At 45.0% G+C, this 22,734-nt stretch overlaps 1 protein-coding gene across 1 annotated transcript; it reads left to right on the top strand.

The window, feature by feature from the left end:
• The first annotated feature begins 533 nt into the window (after window positions 1–533).
• On the top strand, window positions 534–21,945 carry PPP1R36 (protein phosphatase 1 regulatory subunit 36). Its single transcript, XM_054024797.1, has 11 exons — window positions 534–644; window positions 3,023–3,087; window positions 4,549–4,635; window positions 5,427–5,560; window positions 5,687–5,753; window positions 6,941–7,039; window positions 11,300–11,440; window positions 17,054–17,096; window positions 18,670–18,863; window positions 18,953–19,147; window positions 19,465–21,945. The coding sequence occupies exons 1-11, from the start codon at window positions 534–536 to the stop codon at window positions 19,703–19,705; spliced, it is 1,377 nt and encodes a 458-aa protein (XP_053880772.1). The 3' UTR covers window positions 19,706–21,945.
• The last annotated feature ends 789 nt before the right edge of the window (window positions 21,946–22,734 follow it).

The raw sequence follows: 22,734 nt of genomic DNA, 5'->3' as shown, positions 1-22,734 counted from the left end.
CTGAGTGAAATAGGCTGCACCCGCCATAGCACATTTCTGCCAGTATAGCTGCGGCTACACTAGGGCAGCAAACATTGCTAGCATGGAGCTGGCCTGAGTGCACTTTAAACCTTTTCAGAAGGAAAGGGCAAATCTTGCCCAGGCACCTGCCTGGGGCGCTGGATGGTACTGCAGGAAGCACTCAGCCCTTTGGTCTCCGGGGACACATTCAAATCTTGGAAGGGCCACACCGAGGGAGGCGGTGCCACCATGCAGCTACATTCACTGGGTACCTCCTGCAAGGACTGTGTCAGTGACCAGGGACGCCAAGGCAGCCCTGCGTCTGCCAGTCTCTCCTCCCAGTCACAACGCAAGCCCCAAGGACTGGCCAGAGAGATGTGGTTATTGCACCGGAACCCCCACTTTCCCACTCCAGGGGGACAGAGATGGCCCTTGGAAGCTGAGTTAGCCAGCCTGACCTATGACGCTGAGGGGCAGGGCAAATAGATTGCAAGTCCCAGCGTGCAAAGCAGCATGGCAGGGTGCATTGCACGATGGAACTTATAGTTTCCAGGGGCTGTTACCGGGATACCACCGTAAACAATGCCTCCAGGAGCCGCATTGTTCTCTCTGCGGCAGGCGGGCTCCCAAGCACCATGCAACCTGTAAGTTTCCCCCCACGGCTGCTGCACGGCACTTCCTCGCAGTGCCCTGGCCGGGAGAAGCGGAGGTCATGGAGAAGGGTTTGCTGGCTAGTGCAAGGGGAGGAGGGTTGCAGATAACGCCTGCAAACAGCCCGAGCAGGGACAGCACCGGCAGTAGTTTGCAGGCATGCCGGCAGCCCCTAAAGTAACCAGAGGGGCCAGGCGCAAGCTGCCTACGCAGTCTGCAAAGTGATGTAGACTTTAAGGGAACAAAGGTGATCTCCTGCCTGCTGTTTATTTTGGCTTTAACTACTAATGCAGGGGAGAGGAGAATGGCGTGGTACCTTTTCTGCTGGAGTCCGGACTCCTGGGTTTTCTTTCCAGTTCCACTGAGGACTTCTGGAAAACGACTTTGTGTCTCAATTTCTGCACCTGTAAAAGGTTAATGATACTAACATGTTAGTGACAGGTTTCAGAGTAGCAGCCGTGTTAGTCTGTAGCAGCAAAAATAAAGAGGAGTCCTTGTGGCACCTTAGAGACTAAGAAATTTGTTTGAGAATAAGCTTTCATGGGCTAAAACCCACTTCATCTGATGCATGGAGGTGCCACAAGGACTCCTCCTTGTTTTAACATGTTAGTGACACTTATCTCCTAGGGAAGTTGCCTTCTTAGAGATCTTCTGGTGGTGGAAGGTGCTGTACTATATCAGGAAGAATTATAATTGTTTGCTATCAGAAGACTTCAATACAGATTAAACCGCCTGCCATTTTGGTTTTAATGACCATATGTGACCACACATTTAAGCGAGCAGCCAGAGAGTTATGTCTGCACGGTATAGTTTGCAGACACAGTTAAGTTCTTTATTCCGTTTTGCTATCATTGTTTACACTTGTATCTCATTATCCATCTCCTGCATCACTAATCATCACCTTCTACTTGATCTTTAACTGAATTGATAATCCCATGTTTGCAATCTCAAGATCCTGCATTTATGCAATCCCTTTCATCAGAGGATTGCAAAGCACTTGAAAAAAAGGTTTTTTTATTTCCATTGTACAGTTGGAAAAATTGAGGCCCAAAGAGGGCAAGATCAAACAATTGGTTAGTGTGAGCATCAGGAATAAAACCCAGATCTCTTGACTCCCCGTTCAGGGTTCTAACCATTATGCAGGTTGCCTTCTGCTGACATGAAATTATTTTGATATTCTAAGGTCTTGTCCACGTGGCCCTGCAATGCGAACTTCTGGCATGTGAACTCCAGTGCACATTAAAGTGTTGCGCTCTCACTACCCCAGGTGGTCCCTGCTAATGTGATCTAAAAGTTACCAAGTTTACATTAGCATAGTCCTGTTTGAAACATAGCCCTTTAGGTCATGCTAGCAGGATCTACACAAGGCACTGCAATTCACACCCCTGTCATCCACACTGTGACTGTGAGGGCCGTGTAGACAAGCCTTAAGTCCAGTGTTCTGACAACATTTTAGAACTGAGTCAGAGTCTGTGTGGATTTCTGTGAGATTGGTTGGTCAGCTGGCAAAAGTGACAGAAAACCTTAATGCAATACTGTATTTAAACTAATTATCCTTAACTGAAGAGCAAGGGTCCCAGCAATTGGATGCATGTTATCTTAAAGGTGACCTGCAAAGGGTTTTTTAAGCCTTTGCAATCTTTCCTTTTTAATGATGTATAAAGAAGACTGAAAGGTTTTTGGTGGGGTTTTTTTCCCTTCCAAATGTTTTTTCTCCTTATTTTTTACTTGGAAATATAAAGAATATAAAATCTTATCTTCTCTGGTTTTGTTGGATGACCACTGGGAGGTCTAAAAGATGTTTTGTGAACTCTTCATACCTAAGTTAAATGAGCAAGGAACCTGCTGAATCTTTAACAAAGATTTCCTTTCTCCAAAGTCTTAAATAGTCCTTGAAGTTAAATAGATGTTACCAGAAACAAACAAAAAATAATGTATTTTAAAGAGCCTGACTAAACCCCTTTCTGTTCTTAATAGCTTTGCATTTACTAGTTCTCCAGAGTCTTCCAATGTAAGCATGATTTACATTTCTAATGTTAAAAAAAAGTTAAAACCCCCCAGTAAACCTTTCAGGCCTTCTTTAGAATCTGAAATAAGCAAAAAAGAATTAAAAACCCATTTTTCTCTTCCTTAGTCGGTCAGTTTTTGACCCCAAAGATTTTGTCTGTTTGGCCAGCTCAGGAACCAGTTTCAGAGACTTGCCTGACAACATGTGGGTGAAATGGACAATTGAGACAGAACAAACTATGGTCAAACTACATAGTGTTTGTATTATGAATACTTTGTTTAATTGGGTTGAGAATATGCCTGGATTAGATTTTAAAAAGTAGTTAAAGAGCTTACACATGACATTATATTTTAATTTTTATAGATGACAAAAATAGCCCCAGGGGTGTGGTACTGGAAAGAGGATACCAAAACACTTGAATTTGCAAGGTAAAAGTTACAATTTTTAAAATGTACAAACTAAGGCCTTGATCCAGCAGTCCTTATACAGGTAAAAATTGGATCCCAATGGGGTTTTGCCCAAATATGAACTGCAGGACCAGGCCCTACATATTTATTTTCCCTGTGGAGGGAATAGCTTTTTAACTTTCACTCCGTAGAACGTATTGTCGTTTACCCCAGTAGATTAATGGAAAGAGAAATTTGCCATAGAAATATTGAATATGTTAGTGACACTTTGCACTGCTCTCCAGCAGTGTTCACTACAAGAGGATTCCAGCATGTTATATCAGATAGGCACATGCCTGAGACAATGCTCTGAAAGCCAAGGGCCAAATTCAGAACTGATGCATTGGGTGCAACTTCACTGAAGACATGGAGCTGTGTCCACTGCTATGTTTGACCCTGAAGTACTTTCAAGCACCCAGGAACTGTAGGCATAATGCAACTGCGCCTGTCAAGGGGTGATATTGCTCTTAAACATTATTATTTTTTTACATTTTTGTGGCAGTTGTGGATTAAGACTTTAATGGGCCGAAATCTACAAAAAATTTGGGCCACTGAAAAAAATATAGGCTTCCTGTTCTTTCCCGAAACAGCTGACAGTGTGAGTATGTGCCATGCAGGGCGGATGATTTGGAGTCGGTCACACATGACTCCCACTTGCTGCCTCCCCGCCCCTTTCATATGCATTCCAGATCTTCCTCAGGTGTGGATTTCTCCTGTGTATACTGTCTCTTCCCTACTCCTGCTGCTTTGTCTGCCCATAGGGTGACCAGACAGCAAAAATGAAAAATCGGGACGGGGGTGGGGGGTAATAGGAGCCTATATAAGAAAAAGACCCAAAAATCGGGACTGTCCCTATAAAATCGGGACATCTGGTCACCCTATCTGCCCATCACACATGCCCCTTTAAATAATGGGTCCCAGCAAGTCTACCAGCCTCTCTGCTGTCTTCAGGTGTGCTGCTCCCTGCCTGCCTGCTTGCCCTGTAAGGATTAGTGAGTTTCTTGTGTCCCACAGTGTACAGGGACCCTGACAGCAAACTCTAGAACAAGGTGGCTCACTTTTCAAGCCCATCCTCTCTGAGACAAAAGAGGAGTAAGAGCCCAGTCAGGGGCTCATTGATTTCAGTTGGAGCAGGCCGTAGGTCAGGAAACAACCTTTCCCTTCCTATCTCTCTCCTACCTTGCAGTGCTCTGTGTGGCAGATGCAGGAGTGGGAGGATATGAAATTTGTCAGATGTATTTGTCCCTTTCTAAACCTGCCTCGATGGATAGCAAAAGCAATGTCTGATACCCTGACCCAATCACCGTTCAGAGATTTGTCTCAGTGTCACAGGGAGGCCCAAACATGTGGGTGTTAAATTCCAGTATATACTGAATTTGTTGCACCACTTCCCTGTCCAATTGCACTTTACCTTTCTGAATGTTCACTCTGTATGTGTTACAGCTCCATCCCCGCCGCAGATGCTAAAGAGAAACTCAAGAAGGGCAAAACCATCCATTTTCAGGAAATGGGTAGTAAAACACTAGACAGGTATTCCAGTTTAAACTCACTTGGTTAAAACAGGAAAGCAGCATTATTTGGGTGGAACCTTTTGCCCATAGTTTTAAGAATCTATATTTTATCTTGTTTTAATGAAGTATGTAAGGCAGAAGGTAATCTGTCACTTCAGCAGTCATTTCAGGCTGCGTGGTTAGTGGTCTGAGCACAGGACTGGAAGCCAGGAACTCCTAATGTCTATTCCTAGCTCTGACTCCAGCTCCTTTTGGTCGTGGGCAAGTCACTGAACATCTCTGCCGCTGTTTCCACATCTGTTAAAATGGGGACAATAATACTTATCTATAGAGAGGGGTCTTGTGAGGATGGATTAATTAATTCATGTTTGTAAAGCACTTAATTTGTTGTTACCATTATTATTTATGTTACACATGGACTAGATTGGCATACACTAAAAGGCACAGTTAACTTTCCTCTTTACCACCCATAACCTAAAATGTCTTTGACCTAAGTAGTATGGTCACAATTTATTATATTACCAAATGAAAGAACCACATTCAGAAGTGCTCTGAAGAGTTGAAGGATCTTGGTTGGCTGAATGTGGTCTACTTGCAATAGCTTGTTAAAGAAAGAAAGAAAGAAAGAAAGAAAGAAAGAAAGAAAGAAAGAAAGAAAGTCTTCAGAGTATTCATCAAACCTTTTTTAACTACTACATCTTTAAATTGAATCAACTGGAAAGAGAACGTCCCAGATGTTAACAGCAAACTTGTATCTGATTGTAACCCAAATAAGTGGAATTAACAGCGTATTTTAAATCCCGCCTGTAGATCGACTCCTAGTATGTTTCGAGATTTGTTTGGTGCAAGATTCCCTGAGAAAAGAATGAATATACAAGAAGAGAAATCCCCTAGGCTGTCGAAGCGGGGACAAAATGCGTGTGTTACATTAGACGATGTTAAATGTGAGTAAACACTGTCATTTGGTCTCAGCACAGTGTTATCCTTACAGGTTAGGAAAGTATTTCCTCTAAAAGTTTTTCCTCAGAAATATTTTTGACATCCATTTTTTCCACTTGGTGCATTTTTAGATGCTGCTTTGTTTCTGGTACAAGAAGATGAATCATATCATATACCTTCTTTTACAGCAGTTATGAGGTATGTAGTCTGGAATTTGTTCTAAGAATTTTGTGTCTGTGTGCTGTGTGTTTTAATAACTGATGGTGATGGATTCAGAGCTTATAAAAAGTGGAGAGCGAAATATTAGAGCTTTAAAATCTCTCCTCTGTCAACTATAAAGTTCAGTGGAAAGTGCTACCAAATGCATTTCAGCCCTAACAGAGAACAACAAGGTAATTCCCTTACTCTTATGAAAGGGTCTTTCACTGTGTTTACTAAGGGCTAGACTGTGATTTGGGGCTCAACACTCATGCAGGATAGTAATTCTAATTGCATCCCCATGCAGACTTACTCACACATCGGGTCTGGCACAAGGCCCTAGAAGGGAGGAAAGAATAAGGTGGAGCCTTTGTTCTGCGCTGCCAATATTAGAACTGCTGAGCTGGTGCAGAAGGTGTCAGAATTTGCTGTTGGTATTTGTCAGCAGTAAATTACTTCCCTGCTGCCCAGAACAAGAGGGAAACAGAGAAGGAATTGTACCTCAGAGATACGTCCCTGAGGCACAATGGGGTGGTACCACTTCCTCACTACCTTTTGCTCAGGGCCCGGCCTACAGCCACAATCTAGCCCTAAGGGAATGATCACTTGGGAAGAGAGGCGTTTTTCTGCTTGGACTTTTAAATGCGGGTTCCACACTTAATGGTAAAAAGCAACAGAGGGTCCTGTGGCACCTTTAAGACTAACAGAAGTATTGGGAGCATAAGCATCTGAAGAAGTGAGGTTCTTACCCACGAAAGCTTATGCTCCCAATACTTCTGTTAGTCTTAAAGGTGCCACAGGACCCTCTGTTGCTTTTTACAGATTCAGACTAACACAGCTACCCCTCTGATACTTGACACTTAACAGTGTATTTTGTACACAGAAGTCATATGTTTTATAACCCACCTGCTTCAGAAGGCCCATCTCCTGGAATGTCCACATGCAGATCCACCCTTCAGCATGTTTCTTGGACTGTTTTGATTAGTATTTTTGTAGGGACATGTCCCTGCAAACCCTTGCTAGTGGGTGTAGTGCTTACTATTATGAATAGGTCTACTAGGAAGCTCTAGGCTAAGTACTAAGTGTTGGTAGACTGTAGGCGCTTCGGGGCAAGGACATGTTTTTAGGTTCAGCCTGACATCAGTAGTATTACATACATGAAGGTAATCTTGTTGTCTTCCATTTAGGAGTAAGCAGCTGGATGAGTTCCTCATGGCTCTGCTTTTCTATTTATCGTATTATCTGGAAAAAATTGCCCTGGAAAAGAAACCCAAATCTTTTATGGTGTAAGTAAGAGACTTTACTGATTTAAGGACACAGGGCCTGACTCTCCCCGTGCAGGCAGGCCTTACTCAAGTGAATAGTATCATTGCTTAATGGGACACCACACATGAGCAAGGACTGCTGCAGGATTGGGCTCATAATAGATACAGACTAGATTTCCCATTACTGTCTCTGTTGGGACATTTGAATGTAAAGGTCGTTTATCTACAAGGGGAGCATTACAGGTATGTTTTGAAATGCTGACACAACCAGGCACAGTTTACAGTGTTAAAGATGGAGGGCCCAATCCTACAAACACATCGTCCTAGACATACTGCTCACTACTGAGAATTGTCTCTCCTGCCTTCCTAATATGTTAGTTCTCCTTTGTCTGTCTTGTCTATTTAGACTGTATGCTCTTTGGGGCCTGGGCTGCGTCTTACTGTGCCTACTGTGCCTTCACAGTGCCTAGTGAAATGGGGCCACCATCTCAACTGGAGCCTCTAGGTACTACTGCAGTGCTAATCAACTACAACTTATATTTCCTTTTTCTTCACTGGGATGAATCGTGGTAGTAAGCATTAAGCCCAGCCCTTTGTGTGTGCAAGATAGGGCCCCAAGTAATCAGATAGGAGTTCACTAGTGTCCCACATAATTTACAGCAGCTATTACAAATGAGCAGAGGTGTGTCTCCCTCTGCACAAAGTTAGTCAGTCAGCAGCTTGTGACGTTTCAACCTGTTTCCTAGCTTCCAGCAGGATTTGACATATCAACCCTTAGCAGGTTGTTATGTCCAGCAACCTGCCAAATTAATTGCTAGTGGGTGTAGTGCTAATTAATCCCATATATTATGGAGCTACAATAGAAATTCCAAAGTAGATAAGGTTGAAAATAGCTTTCCATCATATGCCTGATTTTAACCCCCACCAGTGTCCTTACATAAATAGATTCCACCTGATATTTTTCATATGTGGTCTTGTGCCTAAGGAAGATTTGATTTTTGGGCCACACTTCGTTTTAGGGCTCCACTTATAAATGGTTTATAAAGTGTGACTAGATGTTATAAGCATGTTGCAGCATGAGAAGTATTTGTGAGATGGTTATATACTGTTATCTCGTTTTGACCCAAGTGGTTAGACAAAATGCAGGGTCCTGTGGGTTGGTTTCGTTAGGAGAACTTGATGACAGAATCAGTTATCTCTTTGATGCACTCCTGTTTATTTACAAAGATGACCAAAGTCCTGTTTATGATGAACACAGGAGGAATCAAACAACAGGAGATAGTGTCTTTGCCCAGAGTTCCAAGCCTCTTTTCAGCTAGCACTGTTACTAAAATCTCTCTCTCTCTCAGCTTTTTCTCAGGGTTATGCTACCAGTGCTTCTGTGACTATACAGCCTTCTCTGTCTCCTTTTGTGTTTCTCTCGCTTCTCTCACTCAATCCTTTATAAACCATTTGTGAGTGGAGCCTTAATATAAAGTGTGACTACTTTGTTTGTTTTTGTGGGATAGACTGCTGAGGATTTGTCTTTTGCTCTGTAGGCAGAGCCGTCCCTTGGGTAGGGCAAATTGGGGCGACCGCTCCAGGCCCTGCAGTCTGGGGGCCCCATGGGCTGGTGCGATTGGCAGATGTGGTCGGTCGCAAAAGAGACAAATCCATCACTTCCGCCCCGGGTGCCGCACCCCCATAGGGACGGCCCTGTCTGTAGGATTGATAAACTCCACATCCATAGGTGAGGTGTCCATCTGACCATGTAAGGCCATGTCAGCACTACAAAATTAAGTCAACTTAACTTACCTTGGCATGCAGCTTCTGCAGTAATTACATCACTTGTGCGTGTCTACACTGTGCTCCTTGTGTCGACGGTGCATGTCCTCACCAGGAGTGCTTGTATTGATTGTACTGTCAGTGTGGGGCATTGTGGGATGGCTCCTGAAAGCCAGTAACAATCAACATAAGTAACACAGTGCACTGACACTGTCAACATGAGTACATTGACCTTGACTCTACAGTGCTTATGGAGATAGAGTTATTAAGTTGGCGTAGCAGGGGAGTTACGTCAGCGGGAATGAAATTTAAATGTAGACACTTCCATAGCACTGGCTGCTGCTAGGGCAGTCTCAGGCCACCGCCCCTTCTCCCCCCAGCAGCAGGAGTTTGGGTGTGGGAGGGGGCTCAGGGCTGGGGGTTGGGGCGCGGGAGGAGGTGAGGGCTGTGGGCAGCGCTTACCTTGGGGGGCACCCTGGAAGTGGCGACATGTCCTTCCCTCAGTTCCCGGCCAATGGGAGCTGCGGAGCCGGCACTTGAGGCAGGGACAGTGTGAGGAGCTAGGAGTTGAAGGAGGGACATGTTGCTGCTTCCGGGGAGCCACGAGGAGCTGGGTAGGGAGCCTGCCAGCCCTGCCTTTCCCAGCACCAGTGCGGATCCCGGGCTGCATGCCACTGCCCACCCACTCCAGCACCTGCAGGTGTCCCGGGCTGCTCCCCCCAGCACCTGCAGCACCTCCGGGTTGCCCCCCCAAGCACCTGCAGCCCCCCCCCGGGCTGGCCCCCCGAGCACCTTTGGTGCCCCCTGTGCCGACCCCCCATGAGCACCCGCAGTGCCCCCTAGGCTGCACCCCCCCAAGCACCCATGGTGCCCCCGGGCTGCCCCCTCCCGAGCACCCGCAGCACCCCCGAGCCGCCTCCCTTCCTAAGATTTAGTCAGGGGTATATAGTACAAGTCATGGACAGGTCACGGGCTGTGAATTTTTGTTTACTGCCTGTGACCTGTCCGTGACTTTTACTAAAAATACCTGTGACTAAAATGTAGCCTTATTCATAAATAAATAAACGAGATCCATAAATCATAAATGTGATTTCACATATGTGGTCTTGGATTCGCTGGTAGAGCTGCGGGCTGCGACCAGTAAGATGATCTCATGGCTGGTGAAAGACAGCCTGCAGGTCCTGAAATTTCTAGTGTCTCCATCTGGAAAGGTAAGATGCTGTCCACTGAAACGGTGAATAGTTAGACTCTTGCTAAAGTACGTAACTGACTGAACGCACCGATTACCTCTGCGTTTCAAACATTCTTGCTTTGGAAGGTTTTTTTTTTTTATAGCCTCAGAGACTTTAAGGTCAGAAGGAACCATTATGATCATCTAGTCTGACCTCCCGCATGATGCAGGCCACAAAAGCTGACCCACCCACTCCTGGAATAATTCTCTCCCTTGACTCAGCTGTTGAAGTCCCCAAATCACGATTTAAAGACTTCAAGTCGCAGAGAATCCTCCAGCAAGCGACCCCTGCCCAGCAAGTGACCCCTGCCCCATGCTGCGGAGGAAGGCGAAAAACCTCCAGGGCCTCTGCCAATCTACCCTGGAGGAAAATTCCTTCCCGACCCCAAATATGGCGATCAGCTGAACCCCGAGCATGCGGGCAAGATTCTCCAGCCAGACCCTCCAGTTATAGAGGCATTCATGTCAAAGCCCCTCTGGGTCCATCTAGATTCCTTTTCCCATGACCCTGTTGATCTAGTTTCAGATCTGGGTATGGTAAAGAAAGACAACCTCTGTGTTTTATCTTTACTTGGTGCTTTTCTGACGCTTTACGAGTCCCAGCCTGGGTAGTAGCAGATTTCTTACAGGTACAGATACACTGAGCAAAGAACTCCAAACTCAACCAGCCATCCTTCCAAAAAGCAGTGAAAGTCACTCCACCTCATGGGTGGCAGTTTGAGCTAGAAAACATAAAAACAAGTGTTTTCTTCACATTCTAAAAATAATCTTCTACCTTTATTGTTCCTGGAATCTCATATTTCAGAAATGGCTTAGTCTGAGAGTTCTACATTAGCTTTATTAATTTGTCCTAAAAGAGGATGAGAACCTTTCAGCATTTTTTTGAAGGCTTTTGGAGATGTTTGCTCAGTGTGGCACCAATTGTACAATGAAGTGTGCCCATATATGGTGTATATCTGAACCTGCAAGAAGTCCCAAGGGTCCATGTCTAGGCTACAAGAAGGGCTCACAAGCTTGATAAAACCAGAGAGATTCCCCTGGCAGTCTGTAGATGTGGAGCTTGCAAACCCCGCAGGGTCAGAGAGAACTTATGGGGCCAAGTCCCATGCTGTGTTGCCCCACCAGCCCTGAAAATGCTCTAAATCAATCTGACTGCAAACGGGTCCTCTGGGTTGGTTATGCAGTGTGATGGTTTATACATATTCTTTCCTTTCATAAACATTCAGACGTATCTCACCTAAACAAAACACCCTTTAAAATAATTCTTTTTCCTTCTTTTAAAACAGAAACCCCAGTGTGTTAGACCAAAAAGAACAGGAGGAGACATTGGCTAAGCTAACAGGAACCAAGAAACACCTTGCCAAGGTGTACTGCATCCTTATTCTTGGACTAGGAATGGCTGAGCAGCATCACATGGCTTGTGGAAAGTAAGGAAATGCACTGAGTAATTTTCCCTATGATGATTCCTCACCAGGTACACTTGTATTGATTGTAGTCAGTGTGGGGCATTGTGGGATGGCTCCTGAAAGCCCGTAACAATCGACATAAGCAACATGGTGTCTACACTGACACTGCGTTGACCTAACTACATCGACCTTGACTTTACACCGCTTGTGGGGGCAATAGTTGCCATTACACCTGACATCCAGCCAGTCCACGTATGGGCCAGGGCCCTCATTTTGGGTATGTCTGCACTGCACTCAGGAGGTGTGATTGCAGCAGGTGTAGGCATACCCAAGTCAGCTGTGATCTAGCTAGATCAAAGCTAGCTCGAGTAAGAATAGCATTGAAGCCACAGCAGTATGGGTGGCGGCTGTGCCCTGGTGTTCCCGGCGGACAGGGCTAACCTGTGCAGCCTTCCATGTGCTGTGATTTCATTGCTAGTGTTACTCACGCTGGCTTTGAACTCACTTAGATCAAAGGTAACTCAGGTATGTCTAGATGTGCTGCAGTCACATCTCCCACTTGCAGTCTAGCCAGACCTTTTCTTTGACAAAGACAAAAGCCCACAATAATCCAGTCCAAGTGAGCACTGCAGGAGGGAAAGCATTGGCCAGGGCCAAGTGAGCAGCGTGGAAAATGTTATAGACTTTTGTTATAAATAGGAGGCCTGCCAAGTGATTCATAGATTGTAAAGCCAGACGGGACCACTGTGTCCTCTAGTCTGACCTTCTGCATAACACAGGCCATAGGACTGCAACACACTGCAGCGGGGCTTTGGAGACCTGACTTGCAGCTCAGATCCAGCTGAGCAGAAGCCTTGGTGGCTATAGGAACAATGTGGTATTGAGTGGGTCCAGCACAGGCAACTGGGCAAATGACAGTGCTGACATTAATTGCCATTTCCACAGCCTCAGAGAAGATTGTGAGGGCAATGTAGCAGGGAGGAGGGAAGGTTAATACCTCTTAGAAGGAGAAAGGTAAACTAATTAATCCATGTAATATACCAGTGCTATGTCACATACCTCCTTGTGATCAGTGAACTGCTATGCACCAGTGTACTGTGCTGGCACAGTCCATCCACACTGTTGCTGTCCTGTTGCTGAAGCCTTCTGCTACCTACTTCCATGACCAAGCTGTTCCCCAGTCCCTCCAGATGTAGATTGCCAGTGTGTGCCCCATATCATGAGGCCCTGAAGCATGAGGAGTAAAGAGCACAGCACAGAACTCCCTGTGCACCCTGGGGTCACAGGATTGTGTGACCAGCACACACAGCATTGTGTGACCAGCTGCTGGATCTCTGGGCAGACTGCAGTTTGGGGTGGTGCTGTAGGGTTGTTTTCATTTTCTTGCTGATTGGACAGGGTGGGTCATGCCAGCATTTTATTTTTCCGGTTGGAGCATAGACTGTAATACAGCTTCAAAGGCTGCAGGTACAAGACTCAATTTGTGCAATGTCTTCTCTGGGCCAGCTAGAGCTACTGGCTCTGAAGAACTAATCTGCTCACTGTCCTTGCTAGGATAAAACTCTCTGGACAAGAAATCAGTGGAACAGGAGCTCTGCCCTACTTACCGAGTCTGCTGCCAGTTCTCTCCCTTCTCTTTCCTGGTAGAGGGAAAGGAGCAGGGTTGTAGCTATATAGAGAGAAGTTAATTTAAAAAAAAAAAAACCTGCAACAATCTGGGTAAAAAGTGAAGAGATGTGAATGAGAATTGTCAGTATTATTTAGTATTTATATTATAATTGTGCCCAGAGGCTCTGAAGAGGATCGGGGCCCCACTGTGCCAGGCTCTGTAGAAACATAGAGGTAGATGTGGTCCCTGCCTCAAAGAGCTTAGAGTCTAGGGCCTGGTCTACACTACATGGGTAGGTCTACGTAAGCTGCCTTGTGTCAACCTAGCTGTCCAAGCGTCTTCATTTAAATTTGGCTCTCGCCAACATAAAGGCCTCTCCACACTGATTTGGTAACATCACTTTCCTGAGCAGAGTAGAGTCACAGTCGATGTAATTAAGCCGACGCAGTGTCAGTGTAGATACTGTGTAGATACATTGACTGTTACTGGCTTTCAGGAACCGTCCCACAGTGCCCCACACTGACCATACAATGGACACAAGCGCTCCCAGTGAGGATGTGCAGCACCAACACAAGGAGCCAAGTGTGCACGCTCACAAGCGATTTAATAAATGTGGTGGTTGTGTGCCAATGTAAATTAGGTCGACCTAATTTTGTAGTATAGACATGGCCTAAGAAGACAAACAATATAGGAAGGGTGGGAAGAGGGATGAGAGGCAATCAAGTATATTCATTATGGGTGGGATTTTCAATTGAGTTCAAAGGGCATAGACATAGGCCAATGCTGAGTGCTTTTGAAAATATCTATCTATCTATCTAATCTAAAGTAAGGGTGGCATTTTCAAAAGCGCTTAGCTTTGGCCTACCTCTGCTCCCATTGAAGGCAACTGAAAACCCAACACACCTTGAATGTATTTGATTCTATCCATCCATCCACCTGTGAAAGATACAAACATGTTTTGCAATTACATAAATAATATATAAACTTTCCCAAATTGACTTAGATTAGCATTGAAATGGCTGAATGGTCACTGGGAATTCCATAGGCTGCCTAAAACAAATGTGATTGTGTCACTCTGATCAACATTTACTAATTATTGGAGCTGGTTGAGAATTTTTCAATTCAGTGTTTTTGTTAGAAAATACTGATTCTTTGAAACTATTTATGGGACAGGGTCAGTTTCCACTAATTTCTCGATTTGAAAAACTTCTGGGGAAAAAAAGTTCTGAAATTGCTAAAATGGTACACTTCAGCATTTTTTAAATGACAACTTTTGTTGCTTTGGTTCCATATGACTTTTCAGTTAGAAATCTAAGCTAATTATATATTTTTTAAATTAAAAATGCAAAAAAGGTCAAAACCGAAACATTTCAAAAAGATTGAAATGAAATGTTTCAGCTGACCCAAGCCTGATTGTTTCTCAGTTTGTTGGTTTGAGATTTCGACTTTTTGTCCCACTTTGGAATGGAAATTTTTTTTTTGAAATCTCAACATTTTTCCAGGGATGGGAAAAGCATTTCCCACCCAGCTGTACTATAATTATTCCTACCCAGCTGTTAAGTTATTAATTGTTCCTGTGAAGTTTTCTCCAAGGGTTTAGAAAGGAGTCTATTCTGGAGGAAGAGTAGCGTGAGGCTTCAAATGGTATCCACATGCAACTTAATAATGATTGAAATGTTTGTGAAGCGCAGCTTAGGAGTCCTGTTTTGATGTTATCTCAGACTGTGTTTTGAGGAGTTCCCCAGCAAACCTATTTGTGTGTATGAGCTCTAGTTCTTTTATGTCTCCAACCCGGAGGAAGGAATAGGTGTGTCTAGCTTTCTCCTCTGAAACTGCTGGGACAGATTGTGCAATTTTTTTATAGTGCCAATTTCCTTCTGGGCATTTTGTCATAATGGGAAAAAATAGGTTGTGTCCCCAGAGCTGCATACATTACTTACACAAATATGGCTAAAGCGGGGCCCCACTTGAAGTCTGAGGCAGGACTCACCCGGACCTTGTTGTGGTCCCTGGTCCATAAAACACATAGGTGTGGATCAGAGAGCTGCTAAAATGGCATATGAAGCATTTATTTTCAGTTGCATCCACATGCAGGATGCAGGGTCCCATAAAAGTTAGAGAACATTGTGTTTTCATAAGCATACACGCCTCTGCTTAATGTAGCATCTGGGTTTGGCTACGCTTTCCTCCACTATGTCTAATGCGTTCATTTCTGCAGACTCACTGCCAGTTCTACAAACTCCTTCTGACTGGGTTTCTAGTGCACGGGATGCACTTCACTCACTTAGCCATTCACACGTTTCTTACAATGCCCCCTACTGAGCTTGTTGAAGTTTACCTTTTTCCTAACTCCGTCATCATTTTCTTAGCTAATGAGTAAGAGTGCACCAAACACAGGAACTAAAGTCTCCCATTAACTTTAGGAAGTTTTACCTTGAGCAGTTTTCTTGGGTTTACCTCCCCCTGCATGGTTAGCATTGGAAGGGAGAGGGATGGAGACCACAGCCCTGCTGGGCTCCAGTTGAAAGGCTATTTTCTGTCAATCTTTCATTTAGAGTGGTTGGGTTTCCTAGAATGCAGAAAGCAGTTGGAGGATTTTGTCATTAAGGGCCTGCACAAGCTGCATCGTGCTAAAAGGTGAAATCGGCTCTTAAGGGGTCATTTTACTTAATCCACTGTTAGATTTCACGATTAGAATGTTCGTGGCTGATAGCGCATTACAGGGACTGATGAGCAACAAAATACGTTGAAGTGACTTTAGAATTCCGCAGTGACAATGGGCCACGTTGCTTGGCCACTGTTAAGCTCAGGGGCTCCTACCCTTCCCATGCTGAAGGGAGTCAGCTGCCTCTGTGCCATCATCTCTCCTTACCTTGAACCCTGCATAGCACATAGGGTTTGGGATCTGCAGCTGGGGAGGTGTCAGGTTTGGGGAAAGAGGGCAGAGGAATGGAGTGGGGCTGGGAGGGAGGCACATCTTTCTCCTGGCCAGTAAAAAAGCCAGTGAACAATTCATGCAGCCTAAAGCATATCACTTTTGCTCTCCCCTCTGTACAGAGATTTCTGGGTGCAGTGGCAGCTGGGGAAGCCCTGGTTGTATGGAACAATTGGCGCTGCACTGTTGGGAAACCAGGGAAAGCTACAGTGGCCCTGAGTGCTGGCATGGAGGCACAGAGCCTCTTGCACATCCCTTAGGATCTACCCAGGTCCTGCAGGAATCTGTAGGGCCTGGATTAGGGGGGAAATTGCTCCCCATTCCGCAGTAGCAAAGTCTGCCCCCTTGCAGAATGATTGAATGGCTCTTCGTAGGTGGGGGTTCTGTCTTCCAGATCTACAGGTATGTCCACGGCCCGGTGTCCCAAACGCTTGGCACAAGTGTGAATCAGATCGATGTACTTCCAGAGCAAGCCTTTCACGAGGAACGCTACCGTTACTTTAACAGAGGCCGTTCTCCTAAAGCTTTGTCATTCTTCTGCGAGTTTTACATTTCCTCTCTGAGTCCCAGAAATCCTCTCCCTTTCCATGTCTCCTGTATCGTCTCTCAGCTTTGAGCGGATACTGCTCCCATCCTGGCTATGCCCCCATTGAAGTCAATGAGAGTTTTTCCATCGACTGTGAAATTAGACCAAGGCTGAGTATTTTTTAAAATCCCACCCACAGGGCCCAATCTTAATAGAGACAGAACCCAAAACTCTATTGGAAATTAATAGGAGCCTCAGGTATGGTATCATCTATCATCAACTATCAGGCCCATGACATTCGGTCTCTGGCCGATTGAATTAGCTAAGCCACATAGTGTGGTGCATTTTCTTTCTTTTCTTTCTGAGTCAGTCCAGAAATCCTGCCTTTCTCTTGGGCACTGGGCCTCTGCATTGCTGGTAAAGATGGTTGCTCAGCAACCAGCCTTACTGTGCTGGTGAAATGTCAGCTTGGTGGTAGCCATCTGATTTGTGTCCAGTATGCTGTTCAGAGACTTGAAAGCATAACTCCGGCTATTAATTTTTTGCTATTGTTGATTGTCTTAGGAGAAAAACATCATCATCACAGAAGGACCGAGAGTTCTTTGAGGTAAGAAAGAGACATTTGTGGATAGACACTGAGATTTTTCGCTAATCCTAGAATAAGATGAAATGAGGAAGCGTCAGAAATGGTAACTGCCCTGGGTTCAAGATATTGGGCAAGATCATCAGCTGGTGTAAGCTGATTTAGCTCTGTGGAAGTCAGTGGTGTAAATCAGTATGGCTTCCAATGAGGCTCTGGGCCAGGATACCTAGTGGTGGAGAAAGCAGTGAGTTGCTTAAATTGTCACTAACACACACTTCCTCAGAATTGTTCCTGCTGAGACAAGACACTGAGAAAGTGGGTCAGCCACCAATTTTGTCCTGTTTTTACATCACTTGGTGTGCTCTTTTACTCCAATTTTGAAGGCCTCCGTGTTGTTCCTCATTGTCCCTACAGAAAATAAAACAAAGCAGCTCAAAATCTTCATGAGCAACCCTACAGTAACAAAGCAGTTTGCAAGTGATGAAAGGAAAAATATCAGCAAGAAAATAGAGTTCAGTTTGAAACTTCCATTCGGGTTAAATCCAAAGTTCACAATTGCAGCCGTGAGCCTAGCACTGTATGATTCAGAAATGTAACAGTCTTAAAGACGACAGTAACATATCCCATCATTCACAGTAATGTTTCTAGATGTCAAGGCAGGAATAGCTCTGTGAACAGGTTTTGACAATTAATTTCCAGATACCATACTTCACCAGATTCATAGAAAACATTTGAAACCAATACGATATTTTGGACTCCAGTGGATTGTGATGTGCTTACTTAGGGCTTGTCCACACCTGAAACGCTAAAGCAGCACAGCTGCGGAAATTAGCACTTCTGTGTAGACGCTACCTACACCAACCCGACAATATAGTTAATCCACCTCCCCGACAGGCTGTTACTAGGTTGACAGAAGAATTCTTCCGTCAACCTAGTGCTGTCTATACCAGGGGTTAGGTCGGCACAGCTACAACCCAGCGGTGTGGATTTTTCCCACCGGAGAGATGTAGCTATAGCTACGTAAGTTTCTGGCCTAGACCAGCTCTTAGCAGAAATTCTATGTAATGGGGACACGTTCAGCCTGTGCCAAGTATCCCTGGTATTTAACCAGGCGCTAACTAGGTGAACATCTAAGCTTTGGCCTTTTAATACTGAAGTTGCCAAGCAAGGATGAGATGCGGTGATCTCATTTCTTGTAGTAGTATTCGGTATGTAATTTCATTTCCAGTCTTCTCGATAAATTTTTATAAAGTAATGTCCTGTTCACCACTTAATCCCTATGACATTGCAGTGACTCAGTGTGGGGAGACACTACTGTTCCCAACTGAAACACAAGCAGACTGAACAGGACTCAGGGTGTTTGGCTCTAAAAATGGCCATCGGTCCTGGGAAGTGTCACATTAAGAGACATTCTACTGTGCCACAAGTCTCTACTGTAAAGAATATGCTGTGATACTGGGTCATATTCTATGCTGATGTATCTCTGTTGACGTCAGTGGAGTTACGCCAGCAGATAACTTGGGCCTCCCCTTTGTATGCTGTGGCTTTCTCTGTAGCACAGCCGTATTCGGTAAGATTGGGCTCTGTTTCTGTTTAGTGCTTCTACAACTTCTGTACATACGTGGCCTGGGTGGTGTTCAGACGGAAGCACTTCCAAGAGATTCAGGAAGAAGTGGGCAGGCTTCTTCGCTCTGACATATTTAACCCCGCGTTGAGAGAAAAGAACAGCCCCAACCTGCAGAAAACAGATGTCTCTGCCGATCAGAGGAAAGTTATTTTTCCCTATCACAGGTACCACTCCTTGCTTGTTATCCTGGCACATAGGGGAGCTTGCACTGCTCCACCGGGATCAAACTAAAGCCCATTTGTTCTTTCTGAAGGAGTGTATATGCCAGACGCCCAGCGATAAAGAGTGTCATTGGCCAGCGCTCGCCGGTGCTCAGTACGCTACTGCCCCTGCCCAAAGACAACGCTCAGTATCTCTTCCAGACCCATTACCTGCATCGGGGCAGAACCCTTCCAACCTGCAGCAGCAGGGACCTGCCGGACTACTCAACTGTTGAGCTTACACCCAAGTAAGGCGCTGTTTCCGTGGCTGTTGGCTGTATTTCTGCAAGGGATGGTTGACACTTAAGGCTCCTGACTCCATGTTGCTTCCCAGACCCAGCAGGACCAATGTAGTCCCACTGCATGGTGGGAGAGCAGGATTTGGGGACTTAATTGGTGCATGATCCCTGTGCACATAGGCAAAGTTTTCCCTCAGGGTAATGCCTGTCCCAACAAAAGATAAAGTTCTTTGCAATTTTCTATGTAAAGCTGCAAATTCCATGCCCCACCCCAGTTTTCCTTAGCCCTGGTGCTTCAGTTACATCAATGACTCCTTTTGAAACAGGGTTGGCATCATTGGAGCCCTTCGCAGCAAGTTCAATCCCCACACTCTCATGCCTATTGGGGTGATAGAGGAGGAGGAGGAGAAGAAGGAGGAAGAACAAAGAACAAAGAGAAACAGTTTCTTAGCCAGTTCATATGACCTGGCTTTGTCGTCCCACAGAGGCACCCAAGTTGGAATCAGTCGCCCGAGCATGGTACTCTCAAGAGCAACTACGGAGGGGGACTACTCTGAGAATGGTTAATAGAAATGGCGCCCTCTAGCATTGAGGGTAATTCTAGCATGAGTTAAGTAAACCACTTTGAAGCTTCATGTTTAAGAGCAGAGGCCATTTGTTACAGGTAGCACAGCCTAGTGAATAGGGCACTGGACTAGGACTAGGATTTAGGTTCTGTTCCCGGCTTGGCCACTGACTTGCTGTGTGACCTTGGGCAAGTTATTTCCCCCCACTTAGTGCCTCAGTTTCCTCATCTGTAAAATGGGAATAATGAGACTGACTCCCTCTGTAAAGCATTTTGAGATCTATGGACCAAAAGAGCGAGGTATGATTATTATTTATTCCTTTAAAATTTGCATTGCGAGAAGATTCCTAGAAGGATTAAAAGTTCTGGAATTGATGGTTTTACGGGAATTTCCTCTTACATGTTTAATATAGTATGTTTACGGATTTTTGATTTCCAGAGAGTTTCACTGGGCTTTGCACATATGCATCTCTCCATACTAATGCATGACAGATGTTGATAAATGAATAGCAAAGATGAATACCACTATTTAAAGATATGGGGCAGATCCTCAGTTGTTGTAAATCAGTGTTGCTACACTGAAATCAAAGGAGTGATGCTGATTTACTCCAGATGCAGAGCTAGCCTGCAGTATTTATTATATAGCATTTATCTCTCATCTTTTACTTTCACCAGTGGGGGAAAATAGGTCCTAGAATTCCAAACATCAATTCTTGGAAAGTCTTGGATTCTGTGACTTTCAGAGTCCTCCATGACATTTTCCGCTTCAGCTCTGGGACGGCGGGGCTGGAGCTCCCAGCCATCATGGGGACCCTGCAGCTCCAAACTGCCAGCCATAGAGCTCTGAGGGACTGCAGGTGGTGGGGGCCAGAGTTCCCAGCCTTCCCAGCCACCATGGGTGGCGGGGGCCCCCCGGAGCTTCCAGCTGCCACAGGCAGCAGGAGCCCCACAGCTCCCAACCGCCACAGGTTCCCTGGAGCTCCCAGCCTCCAGACTGCAGTGGGGGCTCAGGAGTTGTCAGCTGCAGTGGCAGGTGTTGGACCCCTCTTCCCACAGCAGGGGTTGGGCTTCAGTCATCCCTTTCCCCATGGGGCTCAGTCAGCCTCCAGTCAGCACCCCCCCTTATCTTTAGTAAAAGTCACAGACAGTTCATGGGCTTCCGTGAATTTTTGTTTATTGCCCGTGACCTGTCCGTGACTTTTACTAAAAATAACCATGACAAAATCTTAACCTTAGCATAAGAAATTACAAGGGTTTACCTATAAAACTGTCCGTATTCTGCTACCAATACCATTAGCAGAAAACCGTGGTGAAATCCTGCCCCTTTTGAAGTCAATGGGAATTTTACCATTGATTTCAATGGGACCTGCATTTCACCCCCTTGGTTCTAACAATGAAAGAAAACCAAAGACAGGTAGAGTTTTCTGAGAGCCGAGAAGAAAACTTTAACATCTCAGTGTATTGTTTAAAATGCTATCTATGGGACCGCTGCGATTTTCTCATGTACATAGATGTTGAATGCGACGTGCTTTGTTCAGAACAAACACTTCTATATTATGCATTTCTGCATTGGTTTAGGGAGGGCAAGTTAGTGAGAAGACAAATACACAAGAATCGGATATGGGCCTAGGTAAATGTCCTTTTCTCATGAAAAACAGATTGCTGCTAGAATATATAGCAGAAGTTCCAAACACCTGCCCCCCCACTGATGTATTTATCTCATCCTCATAACCTTCAGGTTTTGCCAATATTAAAGTTTTATTTTTAGAAAAGAATCAGTAAAGTAAGATTGCATCGTGTGTAACATGACCTTAATGCTCTCACATATGGCCTGAAAAATAGCACTGAGAGGAGGCTGGATAGCTCACTGATCAGAGTCCAATGATGACACTTCAAGGGCTAGATTTTCTAAAAACTTGGTAGGGCCAGTGCACATACAAAATGCACATACTGCTTGGTTTTGGGAGTCTCCAAAGTCCTCTATGTGGTGTATTGAGAACTGTATTGAAATTGTAGGTTGTCACTTTAAATGGATTTTCCTGGTCCTGCTTGCAGACTAGGGGTTTCTGTAAGGAAGCATGTGATCTGGGTCTAGCAGCAGTCAGTCTGGAGGCAGACAGCCTATAGTAAGGTGAGGTGAATTGTGCCTCACTTCCTTAGGGAGCAGTCTGATTTCTTTCTGGTCTTGGGCTCTTATATGTTATCATTCTGAAGAAATAAAGCTGTTTTTTGCAACCTTTCAGCAAGAGTATTTATGTGTTTATCTAACCTCTCTGTGTGTATGCTGTGAACATAGCACCCTACAGCACTTTTTCCCCACTGCATTGATGCAGCACAAACTAGGCCAACTAGTAGGAGTTTGGAGACTACAGAAGGGTTTTCTGCTCTTGATCTGTGCAGAAACCTCCCATTGACCCCAGTGAGAACCCTGCATGGACTGAGGGGTGTACATGGCCCCAGCTTTCTAGCTACAGCCCATGTCCCTGAATTAAAAATGCAATTTGCCCCATCCCCAGAATGAGTCTGATAACTCAATACACTATATATTGGCTTTCCTCAGGGCCAGACATTGCCTACCACATGCAAATTAGACAAATTAGACAAATGGTCTGAAATCAACATGATGAAATTCAATAACGACAGGTCCAAAGTACTTCACCTAGGAAGGAGAAATCAAATGCATAACTACAAGATGGGGGAATAACTGGCTAAGTGGTAGTACTTCTGAAGAGGATCTGGGGGTTAGATTGAATATGAGTCAATAATGTGATGGCGTTGTGACCACAAGGAGGGATAGCTCAGTGGTTTGAGCATTGGCTTGTTAAACCCAAAGTTGTGAGTTCAATCCTGGAGGGGGCCACTTAAGGATCTAGGGCCAAATTCGTACTTGGTCCTGCTAGTGAAGGCAGGGGGCTGGACTTCATGACCTTTCAGGGTCCCTTCCAGTTCTATGAGATAGGTATATCTCCATATATTATATTATATTATATTATCATTCTGGGGTGTATTGACTGGGGAGGTAATTGTCCTG

This window comes from Malaclemys terrapin, chromosome 4, assembly GCF_027887155.1.
Source record: "Malaclemys terrapin pileata isolate rMalTer1 chromosome 4, rMalTer1.hap1, whole genome shotgun sequence".
Taxonomy (NCBI): domain Eukaryota; kingdom Metazoa; phylum Chordata; order Testudines; family Emydidae; genus Malaclemys; species Malaclemys terrapin.
This window is presented reverse-complemented; position numbering and strand designations above follow the sequence as displayed.